This window comes from Sinocyclocheilus grahami, unplaced genomic scaffold, assembly GCF_001515645.1.
Source record: "Sinocyclocheilus grahami isolate Dianchi unplaced genomic scaffold, SAMN03320097.WGS_v1.1 scaffold211.1, whole genome shotgun sequence".
NCBI classification, from domain to species: Eukaryota; Metazoa; Chordata; class Actinopteri; order Cypriniformes; family Cyprinidae; genus Sinocyclocheilus; species Sinocyclocheilus grahami.
In genome coordinates, this window is record NW_015505390.1 from 439,291 (window position 1) to 452,891 (window position 13,601).

At 36.3% G+C, this 13,601-nt stretch overlaps 1 protein-coding gene across 2 annotated transcripts; it reads left to right on the forward strand.

Annotated features, from left to right (window-relative positions):
* Positions 1-4,349: 4,349 nt before the first annotated feature.
* Positions 4,350-11,039, forward strand: LOC107595919 (protein unc-13 homolog B-like). 2 transcript variants are annotated; one of them, XM_016286516.1, is made up of 6 exons: positions 4,350-4,654; positions 5,556-5,679; positions 6,161-6,234; positions 6,934-6,991; positions 9,235-9,454; positions 9,998-11,039. In XM_016286516.1, exon 6 carries the CDS (start codon positions 10,013-10,015, stop codon positions 10,928-10,930), a length of 918 nt encoding a protein of 305 aa, XP_016142002.1. In that variant the 5' UTR covers positions 4,350-4,654; positions 5,556-5,679; positions 6,161-6,234; positions 6,934-6,991; positions 9,235-9,454; positions 9,998-10,012; the 3' UTR covers positions 10,931-11,039. Both variants share the same exon structure in this region, with proteins under 2 accessions (XP_016142002.1, XP_016142003.1).
* The last annotated feature ends 2,562 nt before the right edge of the window (positions 11,040-13,601 follow it).

Sequence of the window (13,601 nt, forward strand, 5' to 3'; positions counted from 1 at the left end):
TTGTATTTACAACACTGTTCCAGAACAGTTCAACCCAAATATTCTGATGTGTCGTAAAAATCGACGAAAGGCGGGGCATAGAGGAGAAACAATAATGTACAGTATGTGGAAAATAATGTGTTTTTTTAACCTTAAACCACATAAACATTTCATTACACCAAATACACAAAATAATGTTCTTTTTAGCAACATCATATGACCCCTTTAAAGTGGCAGGACTAATCTGTGTTCCACATGGGCACATAACCAATCTGTGGGAGCCAGAATTCTTGCTGGTTGGTAGGGGATCAAATACTTATTTCACTCACTGAAACGCAAATCAATTTCTAACCTTTATATAATGTGTTTTTTTCTGGATTTTTTGTTTGATATTCTGTCTCTATCTGTTAAAATAAACCTACCATAAAAATTACAGACCCTTCATTTCTTTGTAAGTGGGCAAACTTACAAAATCAGCAGGGGATCAAATAAATATTTTCCCCATTGTAAATAGACTCATTTATAACATTAAATAAAACATTTTGTCAGAACCTCAAGTTGTCACGGTTGCACTACTGAGTGGAGTGCCGAACAAGGAACGGAGGGAGACGTGGAGTACATAAATCCAGAGACTTTTAATAACTTAAAGGAAACACAGAAAACTCACGTAGACATGAACAATACCGGACGCTGAACTAAAAACAGGGAACACTATTTAAACACATGACAAGACGAGGAGATGACGAGACACACCTGGGATCAATGGAATTAAATGGGGAACACCTGGAATTTAATCAGGACAGGAACAGGAAACTAACCAAATATGGGCATAAACACTGGGACACAGGGAGCACATGGGGAACAAAACACAACACAAGCCTGACACAAGTAAATTAACCCTACATATTATTTTGTTTGGTTGTCTAATGTTTTATTTTCAGAATTTTGGGCAAACCGTGATCTCTATTCTTAAAATCAATTATCCAGAGTCATTGCATAAAAAAATTATAATATATCTGGCATATATGAAATATAACTATTTCTATTAGTAATGTTTCTAATATTAAAATGTACAGGCTAGGATGTAAAATGTACAATCTGGCCCCCGTTTCTTTCTTTTGGTCCGTTCTTTTTATCCATGTGTTAACCCTAAAGCAGGGTCCAAAATAGACTGTCTTTGAGTAAGTTGAATTATTTCACCCCTAAATAATGAAAATTCTGTCATTATTTACCCACCCTCATTTAGTTTCTAACCCGTATTACTTTCTTTTTTATCATTATTCATTTATTTTTTTAAATTTGCTTTTTAAATCCGTTAAAGTGAATGATGGGGCTGATTGGGGGATAAAAGCACCATGTAACTGTCTTAAAGTGGGTCATGTGAATTTTTCAAGTCAAACAGGCTTGGAATGGCACACCAAAGAGTAAATAAAGCAAAAGTTTTCATTTTTGGGTGAACTACACTTTTAACTCTGACATAAACAACATGAACATCAGAATCAGAATCAGAATCAGAAAGAGCTTTATTGCCAAGTATGTTTGCACATACAAGGAATTTGTTATAGTGTCACAAGCTTCCAGTACACTGAGACAACAACAACACACAGATAATAAAAGTGAGATGTGAATAAAATACACATGCATAAATATAAACCACAAAAAAAAAGAATAAATTGTATGTACAGGTGTGCTAGAACATATAAAGTTATATGCAAATTTATACAGATATGAAATCATGTATGTATGTACATAGGGATGATCTACTGAAGCAAACATTAGATGGCTTAAACTTGATGTTATAAGAGACACAATTAACTATACTGTTAGCCACCAATATACAAGAAAACCCAACCACATAATTCCATTCCAAAAATGTACCATTAATAATTAAAAATAAAAATTTTATGATCTGTACGAAATAGTTATGCCCGGTACATTTTCTCAATTCACCCACCGTTGGTAAAGCTATTTTTAGACTCTCCCCTAAAGGACACTGATGAAGTGTCTTGAACTCACAGAGAGGTGTGGGTGAATTTGGAGATTTCAGAATTGTTGCATTTCTTCTTCATGTTTGATGATGGTCTGATCTCTATTTCTGTATCTCTATCTGTGGCCCAAGTGAGATTAATCGTCTGGACCTGGGTCTGGTTGTGGAGGTGTGGAATAAAGGGCTTATCTGGGACACCTTGATAGGAACAGCATGGATCCCACTTAACACCATACGCCAATCAGATGAGGTTAGTCGGCACCACCAGCCAATCGGAATGAAGAGAATACACCCTCAACAGTCACACATCTCAGCTGTCTTTCTGGTGAGGCATGAAAGTGCCACTCCCATCTTGTTTCACACAAGAAGTTAAGACCATCTGAGTCATGCCCGGAGCTGAGGTGGGTGGGGAATGCAGTGCAAATGGTGAGAATGATGAAAACAATGCCTGTTGGAATTGCTTCCAACTAGGCAGTTCTGGAATAACCCCAGGGTATCAGTCAAAGGCAGTCAATTAAAGGAATAATTCAGCCCCAAATTAAAATGTGCTGAAAATGTACCCTTAGGCCATCCAAGATGTTGAAGAGTTTGTTTCTTCAACAGATTTGGAGAAATTCAGCATTACATCACTTGACAATAGATCCTCTGCAGTGAATGGGTGCCATCAAAATGAGAGTCCAAACAGCTGATAAAAACATCACAGTAATCCACAAGTAACCCACATGACGCCAGTCCATAAATTAATATCTTGTGAAGCAAAAAGCTTCATTAAGATGTTTATAACTTCAAGCCGTTGCTTCTGGCTAAAATATATAATATAATATAATATTGCTATAATATTGCTTTGTTCATTGAAAAAGTTATCATCTGAATCAAGAAAGAAAAATGCACAGATCAAGAACTGTTTACAAATGAAAGCAGTTCAAAACACTTCTAAAATCTGTCAGTGGATTTTGATGTGAGAGGACAACAAGGGATAGATGTTTTCACTTGAGAAAGTGTTATTATGGGTAATGGACTGGTATTCAGCCTAGAGGTGTGTTGGCGCCCACTCACATTTTCTGCAGAAAATATAAAAATGTAGTTGAATTAGTTAATGTGGCCCTCATGAATTTATAAATGGAAAATGCACATACTCTTGTGAAACAAATACCGTCAAAGGAGTCTTACAGGTCTCTCTCTCTCTCTTTCTTTAGGAGGGGCCTGGAGAATGGACCTCACTGGATTCTGAGGTTCTGATGAAGGAAAATGAGATATATGGCACTAAAAACCCCACTCCTCACCAAGTGCTGCTGGACACACGCTTTGAGCTCCCTTTTGGTAGTCCACATATGATAGAATAGAATATGCCTTTTTTATTTTCTTTTTAGATTTACCTTTTTTCAGACCTCTTAGAACAGATTCTGAGCAGTTTCTTTAACTGCCACATATACAGTGGCCACGAAACTAAATTCATAAATTTTTAAGTGACTTAATTACTTTTTAGAGCCACTGTATGATATAAAATATCTAAATGAATCGGGAGAATTAAGGAGACGTAAATGGAGGATCTGAGGAAAAAAGAGTGGAAGCAAAGGGTGCTGATGTATTTGTAATGTTGCTGCAGTAACCTCTGTGTCTCATGCCATATTAAACACTGTGAATACAGAATTGAGTGCTGTGTGGCCAGAAAAACTGGAAGGGAGGAGTGAGAGGTGCATTGGAACAGTGGAAGCAGGAGTTTTATCTAAAGATATCAGACTTTCTTTTCCCCTTATTTCTGTATTATTTGTTTGCTTGTGCAGATATCCCAGACGATGAGGCGCAGTACTGGACTAAAAAGCTGGAGCGCATCAACTCTATGAGGATACATGATGAGGTACAGACTGTGTGTTTAGATGGAGTAGAGATGCATGAATATGTACAGTAGAATAACATGGTAATTTGATGGGAATGGACAAGAGTTACCACTATTCATTTTTTTTAGATTGGAATTATGGTGAATTTCATATTTTAAATATGAATTTAACATATTTTATTTTGTATTTGGGTGATTTTTTTCCCCCCACATCCAACAAATTGAAGTCTATATAGTTTTTTTGGGTTCAGTGTCAGCTATTGCTTGAAAAAAATATCTCAGAACCTTTTCTTGTATGTGACCCTGGACCACAAAACCAGTCCATAAGGGTCACGTTTTCGAAATTGAGATTTATACATCATCTGAAAGCTGTTAGGATAGCACAATATTTGGCCGAGATACAACTATTTGAAAATCTGGAATCTGAGGGTGCAAAAAAATCTACCAATATACAAGAAAACCCAACCACATAATTCCATTCCAAAAATGTACCATTAATAATTCAAAATAAAAATTTTATGATCTGTACGAAATAGTTATGCCCGGTACATTTTCTCAATTCACCCACCGTTGGTAAAGCTATTTTTAGACTCTCCCCTAAAGGACACTGATGAAGTGTCTTGAACTCACAGAGAGGTGTGGGTGAATTTGGAGATTTCAGAATTGTTGCATTTCTTCTTCATGTTTGATGATGGTCTGATCTCTATTTCTGTATCTCTATCTGTGGCCCAAGTGAGATTAATCGTCTGGACCTGGGTCTGGTTGTGGAGGTGTGGAATAAAGGGCTTATCTGGGACACCTTGATAGGAACAGCATGGATCCCACTTAACACCATACGCCAATCAGATGAGGTTAGTCGGCACCACCAGCCAATCGGAATGAAGAGAATACACCCTCAACAGTCACACATCTCAGCTGTCTTTCTGGTGAGGCATGAAAGTGCCACTCCCATCTTGTTTCACACAAGAAGTTAAGACCATCTGAGTCATGCCCGGAGCTGAGGTGGGTGGGGAATGCAGTGCAAATGGTGAGAATGATGAAAACAATGCCTGTTGGAATTGCTTCCAACTAGGCAGTTCTGGAATAACCCCAGGGTATCAGTCAAAGGCAGTCAATTAAAGGAATAATTCAGCCCAAAATTAAAATGTGCTGAAAATGTACCCTTAGGCCATCCAAGATGTTGAAGTGTTTGTTTCTTCAACAGAAGTGAATGGGTGCCATCAAAATGAGAGTCCAAACAGCTGATAAAAACATCACAGTAATCCACAAGTAACCCACATGACGCCAGTCCATCAATTAATATCTTGTGAAGCAAAAAGCTTCATTAAGATGTTTATAACTTCAAGCCGTTGCTTCTGGCTAAAATATATAATATAATATAATATTGCTATAATATTGCTTTGTTCATTGAAAAAGTTATCATCTGAATCAAGAAAGAAAAATGCACAGATCAAGAACTGTTTACAAATGAAAGCAGTTCAAAACACTTCTAAAATCTGTCAGTGGATTTTGATGTGAGAGGACAACAAGGGATAGATGTTTTCACTTGAGAAAGTGTTATTATGGGTAATGGACTGGTATTCAGCCTAGAGGTGTGTTGGCGCCCACTCACATTTTCTGCAGAAAATATAAAAATGTAGTTGAATTAGTTAATGTGGCCCTCATGAATTTATAAATGGAAAATGCACATACTCTTGTGAAACAAATACCGTCAAAGGAGTCTTACAGGTCTCTCTCTCTCTCTTTCTTTAGGAGGGGCCTGGAGAATGGACCTCACTGGATTCTGAGGTTCTGATGAAGGAAGATGAGATATATGGCACTAAAAACCCCACTCCTCACCAAGTGCTGCTGGACACACGCTTTGAGCTCCCTTTCGGTAGTCCACATATAATAGAATATAATTTAGTAGAATAGAATATTCCTTATTTTATTTTATTTTTATATTTACCTTTTCTCAAACCTCTTAGAACAGATTCTAAGCAGTTCCTTTAACTGCCATATATACAGTAGCCACAAAAATAAATTCATACATTTTTAAGTGACATAAGTGTTTTAGGGCCACTTTATGATATAAAAAATCTAAATGAATTGGGAGAAGTAAGGAGACGTAAATGGAGAACATCTCGAGGGGAAAAAAGAGTGGACGCAAAGTGTGCTGATGTATTTGTGATGTTCCTGCAGTAACCTCTGTGTCTCATGCCATATTAAACACTGAATACAGAATTGAGTGCTGTGTGGCCAGAAAAACTGGAAGGGAGGAGTGAGAGGTGCATTGGAACAGTGGAAGCAGGAGTTTTATCTAAAGATATCAGACTTTCTTTTCCCCTTATTTCTGTATTATTTGTTTGCTTGTGCAGATATCCCAGACGATGAGGCGCAGTACTGGACTAAAAAGCTGGAGCGCATCAACTCTATGAGGATACATGATGAGGTACAGACTGTGTGTGTTTAGATGGAGTATAGATATGTACAGTTTGATGGACTTGGGCAAGAGTTACCATTATTCAGATTCAATGAGTGAGTTTTAAATTTGAGGTATGATTTTTTTTTTCATATCCTACAAATGGAAATCTGTATAGGTTTTTTAAATTCATTTTCAGCTGTTGCCTGAAACTCAGAACCTTTTCTTAAATATATAAAAAGATACCTCATAAACTTCAGATTTGTATTTTCATACATAGTGATTTTGGTTGTGTTGAATTTGTGTATTGTATCAGGTATTTGGTATTTTGATCTCAGCAACATTGCATTGGTACTCCAAAAAATTCTGGAATTCTGCCGTTTTGTTAAAAGAATGATCTTTTACTGCCTCCTGCTGTGAGCACTGAGCACTGCAAGGGCCTTACAGTTCTACTGTCAAAAGACCACTTAAAGATGTGCTGTATAACCAATGGAGGGTAAGATTAGAGCACATGAACATCACATCTGATTAGATACAAATGATTCAGACATGGTTTATTGTTGTCTTAGCCAGTGTAAAACAAGTTTAAGTAAGCCTCTATCTTAGGCTTTTTGATTCACCTCATTTATGAAAACAGACACGGGTAAGTAAGCTGATGTTAGCTGAAATACTTTGTGTATTATCATGACTTTTAACCATTTTGTTCATTTCCCATCATTTTTTTTATAGTATTCACTGCAAGATGAAGCACAGAGAAGACAGCTGCTCTCAGTGCCCTCGCAGTGCTGTAAGTATTCTCTTTTTAGCTTTTACTGTGGGGAAAAAATGAAATGAAATGACATGACAAGTCCCCTTTAAGCCAGTAGATGGCAGTAGTTTATAGCTGCTGTGATGTAGTTAACCCTGATGATTATATGACATTCAGACTTTTATGTTCTGTTTGTTGTATTAATATTGCAAGTGTCAAGATTTACTTTTGCTTTAAAGGGTAGTACACTCAACAAATGAAGATTCTGTCATTTACCTTCATGTTAACTTAAACCTTTATTACTTTCTTGTTTTACTTGGAACATAAAATATGATGTTAGGCAGAATGACTCTATGATAGTCAATATTTACTTTCATTGTATGAAAACAATAATGGAGTGGAAGTGAATACTATGACATCTCTAACATTCTGTGTAACATTTATTCTTGTTCCATGAAAAAGAATGTCATACAGATTTGTAACAACATGAATATGAGAAATGAATTGCTGAATATTCATTTTTGGGTGACCTGCCCAACCATGAAGTAATTTACTGAAATACTTGATAGCAATTTGTAATAAAAAAATACAGAAGTAGATTTATGATCTTAAAAAATATATATATATTTATTATATTTTATATAATATATATTATATTATTGTTATTTATTATATTATATTTATATAATATAATACTTTATTTATATTATATTATATTTTGCATGAGTAACACTTACAGTAAGACGTTATTAGTTAATGTTAGTGCATTGACTAACAAATGAATTGCTCATTGTCAGTGTTAAAGTATTTATGAATCTTTCTTAACATTTGTTAGTACAACTATCCATTCTTAGTTCATGTTAGCTCAGGTCTGTTAAACATTAACACATACAAATTGTGGTTTTAATAATGTATTAGTAAATTATGAAATTAACATTAAGATTAATAAATGCTTTAGACTTTTATTTCATTGTTAGTTCATGTTCACTAATGTAGTTAATCAATGTTATCAAATAGAACCTTATTGTAAAGTGTTACCATTACATCTATCTTCTGCTGTTTAACTTTCTCCAAACCACTAGGCAATTGGACATACTTTGGATGGAATGATCAGCAGAGTATGTACTTAATGTGTGTTGGAACTAATCATCATTTCACTTATTTTCTTTCTTTCTTTCTTTCTTTCTGTCACCAGAAAGAATGAATAATGAATAATTTACATTACACAAATATGCAAACAGATTCTGAGAGTGATTAAGCAAAATATATAATATTTATTAGTAATACACCAGAATCTAAGACATCAAGTTGTCTAATATGCACTACCAGTCAATTGTTTTGAAACACTAGACTGAATTTATGTTTGCCATCTTAAGGGGCGGTCACACTAGACTTTTCCCTTCATTGGCTTCCATTCATACACGTGCAAATGTGGGAGAGCAGAGCATAGTTTTGCATTTCGGTGCATTACAAAATTCAAGTTTGGTGAACTCTGACTTGCTAACTAATATCACATGAAACTGTGTGACCAACAAAAGATCAAAACATCACAGCATGACCTCGTAGCTGAATTAAAAGAACAGAAATGTAAAACTGCAGCATTGCAGGAAAGTGGAGCAGATTGTATGGTTTTACATTTTGTTGAATTTAAGTTTTTGAAAAGACGCTGCAGAGCTCAACGTCATATCATGACCGTTGCAGTGTCTGAGGAAATTTCATATGCTCAAAGACAAGTCATGTCTGACCATGGCTTTAAACCATTCGATAATGCTTATATTCTTAAAATTATTCGTTGCAAAACTATAATTTTATGACAATTTTATTTATTATATTTTCATTGGTCATTTTACTATTATTTTAACATTTGGAAAATAGTAATAATAAAGAATGTGTTTGTCTGCCCAAGCTGATGACTAATAGTGTACATAAAACAAGATGAAGTATAGTGCATTTGCAAACGGAAATTTTCCACTATTCCTCCTTTCCTATTTTGGTTATTCATCATTCCTTCATTATACATATATTTTTACTTCATGCATTTATTTGTTGTGTATGTGATTTGTATTTAGAACTGTGTAATTGACAAATAACATCTCCATCACCTTTATCACCTAAATAATTATAAATGTGGTTTAAAATAATTTATGCCGGAATATAGCATATACCACAACTGTCACTGCTTTAGCATGGTCTTTGGAGTCTCTACATTCATTTAATTTAATTTTTAGGTGACATCCTACCTGACCATACTTTATTCATTTCTGGATTATGTTGTGATGTAGCTTTTGATGACCACGACAGCGCTGGGGATGACCGGGACAGTGATTACCGCAGTGAGACAAACAGCAGGCCTCCACGATACCACACCACAGCTCAACCCAATTCCTCGGTACATCAGTACCCTATTGGCCGAAGATTACAGAATCGGGCATTATCAAAAGAGTCTAGGACAGACTCTATCCAGAGCTATGACTTGGATTATAGAGAAGGAAGGGAACAGAGGTATGTTGATTACACAAACACATGTACAGCTTGGCATACATTGAAATATTCCATTACCCACACATTATCTAAAAATACTTAAAAAATAAATAAATAAAAAGGTTATTATTTACAATATTAAAATTATCGGAAGCAACCGTGAATAAGATACTATTACTTATTTTCAGATAATGTCTTGAATATACTTTTGTCTTTCTTTCTTCTTTCTTTTAAATTTGTTTTCTTGTTTAAAGTTTGTTAAAAACAAGGGCAGTGTGCAAAAATCTGCCAGTGCAGTAAAACAAAATGCACATATTCAAGATATGATCTATGAATAATATCTAAGAGTTGCTTCTAAACTAAATTTTAAGAATTAAAATAGTCAAGAAAGTAATTTTTTTTACAGTCAGTTTAGCTCCAAAAAATTTTTATTTTACTTGTTTCATACATTTTCATCTTTCTGTCTTTCTTTAATTTAATTTAATTTATGATTTTGTTCATTTCTCTTCCTGTTCATTCTTCTCCTCATCCATGCTTCTGGCACTTTCACTTTATGCACACCAGATTTTCAAGTGGTAAATGATTCCAGTGGACTCAGGTATGGGAGTTGAAGACTGGGAGATCAAATACAAAATTAATGACAACATACTGGATGATTACCTGGAACCAGAGCAGAAAACGTGGGGTGATGATGATGACACCAAGAGTGAAATTTATAGAATCAACTCCAAAGACAGTCGGTTTTACCAGACAGTACAGTGTGATGCAATGTCCCCAGAGGAGGCTGAGGAGTATGATGCATCAGGAAATCCCATCAGGAGAGCAGCCATAGGCAGCAGTGAGGTCCGTTTGGTCTATAAGGAAGCTAGAAACTTCGAGGATGAAATTTCCCCTCCTGAAAACATCATTCCTTCAATTTTGCAACTTCACAAGGCAAACCAAGCATCATATACAGAGGGGCTGTTGTACAAAACCAGGATGTGGGCCAAGAACTCATTTGAAGACACCCTTGAGAACTACACAATTTATTGTGAGGAAGAGGAAGCCAGGATGAGAGCAAGAAATGAATATGGGTCTGCAGGATCTGATGAAATGCAGTTCTCTCTTGGGTCTGAAGAAGAGCTAGATGATATGTTGTTTGTAGAAGAGAATGCACAGTATGAATATGACAGTTACTACAGTAATGCAAGATATATTTCCTCTTATGATGCATGGTCACAAGGCTTTAATGAACAACAGAGCAGCATGGGAAATGATTGCACAAGGGGCCCAGATGAAATATTGCCACCTGTGCAGAAGCCAAATAAGGAGTATCATGATACTATGGATGAACTTCAGAACTTAGTTGACTCTGTGTCAGAATATCTGGCTGGACTGAAGCCAGATGCAAGGTCCACAACGTCAAGGTCAGACTGTGTCACAAGGAGTAACACAACACCAGTCAAGCAATCAGCCAGCAAATATATCTGTTCAAAGTGCCAACAATCAGCAAAATGAGTCTAGTGGCATCATATCTGGATTTTTGAGCAAACTTACTACAACAGCTGAAGAACCAATAGCAACGAGTGAAGCTTCCCCTAATCAGAAACCAAAACAGCAGAAACAAGACCGTTCTGGAATTAAACCTAGTCAAGGTCGCCCACAGATTCAGAGAGCCAAACCAGTTGAACTTATGTCCTCTGAAGATGGAGGTGCAGAAAAAGATCAAAAAGTTTCAGCACAAAAAGTTTTCTTGTCTGGATTATTTAGCAATGCCTCAGAGGAAGACACTTCATCTAAACTTCCTTCTCAAATCAAAGAACCACCCCAAAAGTAGTTGTAATAGTGGTGCAGGTATTCTATCTGGAATTTTAAAATCCGGAGCTAATAAAAATGACGCTTCAACAAAAAGTTTCAACAAAAAGGTCAACTTTATTATCCCCAAAGGGCAATTTGTTTTACAGCCAACAGTAAACCATATGCAAACAACAAACAAGCAACCACAACACAAACAAACACACAATGACTTCCATTAATAGTATACATAAAATTATTTATAATTTAAGAAGCTAATGGCAGCTGGTATAAAATAATTTTTAAATCTATTAGTCCTACATAAAGGCAAATAATATCTACGAGTAGAAGGAAGCAACTTAAAAACATTCTGCAAGGGATGGCTGGGATCATTCATAATTAACTCAGCCTTGTTCAAAGTCCTAGCCTTATACAAATCGTTCAAATCATTTAAAGTGGTGCCAACAATCTTACCACACACTTTAAAAATACCCTGCAATCTGTTCCTGTTTTTAACGTTTAGTGACCCATACCAACACACAAATGAAAAAGTAATGACAGATTCAATACAACAAGAGTAAAACATCTTCATGAAAGTACTGTCCACCTTAAAACTACAAAGCTTCCGCAGGTAGAACATACGCTGGTGGGCTTTCTTACACACAGCATCCACATGAGCCTCAAAGGTCAACTGTTCATCTATTACAGTACCAAGGTATTTAAATTGATGTACAACCTCAACAACATGATCATTAATGACCACAGCAGACTGTGTCACAAGGAGTAACACAACACCAGTCAAGCAATCAGCCAGCAAATATATCTGTTCAAAGTGCCAACAATCAGCAAAATGAGTCTAGTGGCATCATATCTGGATTTTTGAGCAAACTTACTACAACAGCTGAAGAACCAATAGCAACGAGTGAAGCTTCCCCTAATCAGAAACCAAAACAGCAGAAACAAGACCGTTCTGGAATTAAACCTAGTCAAGGTCGCCCACAGATTCAGAGAACCAAACCAGTTGAACTTATGTCCTCTGAAGATGGAGGTGCAGAAAAAGATCAAAAAGTTTCAGCACAAAAAGTTTTCTTGTCTGGATTATTTAGCAATGCCTCAGAGGAAGACACTTCATCTAAACTTCCTTCTCAAATCAAAGAACCACCCCAAAAGTAGTTGTAATAGTGGTGCAGGTATTCTGCATGGTGTGATTCCCCCAGAACTGTATGAACATCATTGTCTCATAGAAGCTCTTCTTTGGAAGCAACTGAATGATTGTGCTCTATTGGAGACCCTAGCAACACAAGTTCCAGACTGTTATTTTGTAAATCAAGTGGAAATGCCATTATTCTCTGAACCGGTTGTAGAGACACCTGAATGGTGGAACTTAAAAAACATGCATCCTAGTCAGTTCCATATACCCTCACATCCTTGGCAGGATGTTGTCAACCTGCCATTTCAAAGTAGTCTTCCACTAGCAAATGGAGATGATATTATTGTATTTGACATGAGTAGCACAAACAAGAATCCCTGGGGAGGCTGTGACAATTTAAATGGTTTCGGTGATAAAAGAAGCAAAAAGACTTGGATGGAGAAAACCACTGCTATAAACCTCTCAACAGATGTACCAGCAAAAAAATATTTGTGCCAGTCAATGTCAGACTTTAGACTAAATGGCAAAAATGCCTCGAAAATGACCCAAAAACCACATTTAGATTTGAAATATGACTCAAGATTCTTCAGACGACTCACTGAAAAAAAGGGGCCATTGGATTTGACTCCAGGTGCAGTTGATCTCAGTAGCACTGTAGCTGCCAGTGAAGATATAGAGGATGACATGTTCTTTGAAGATTCTGAGTGGTACCAGCAGTGGCTGTCCCTGTTAGAGCAGGGAATGTGGTGGCCGGCTGAGGCAGGAGATTGTGGCTATTACGTTTACATGGATGAAGAATATATATACACTCTTTTGACTGATAGGGCTGGGAAGCACCTTTATGCATGTGCAACCCCAGAGGAGAGCCATGTTTTAGAACAAATCACTGAAAATATTTCAAATATTCTACATTAAAAAATCAAACCAAAGGTGACGCTCTGTGGTTTTAAAATACCTCTGTTCAATGAAGATTAAGTTCTGTGGATACCAGGAAAAAATCAGTGTGACTCGCAGCTCCTAAATGCACCTGTTGATTTTTTTTCAGCTCTTTAGAAAGGAGACAGGATTATGAACATGAATCTTGAGCGGTTCTCCAAAATGTTTCAGGACTCCATAAATGCACAGACAGAGAAACCTCTTGACTTCAGCGTGTACAATCTCAAAAACGTAAAAATGGGTTCACAAGAGCCAAGTATAATTTCTACAGCAGAGCAACTACAAGCAGCTGACTTCTCTAAGAAAGCA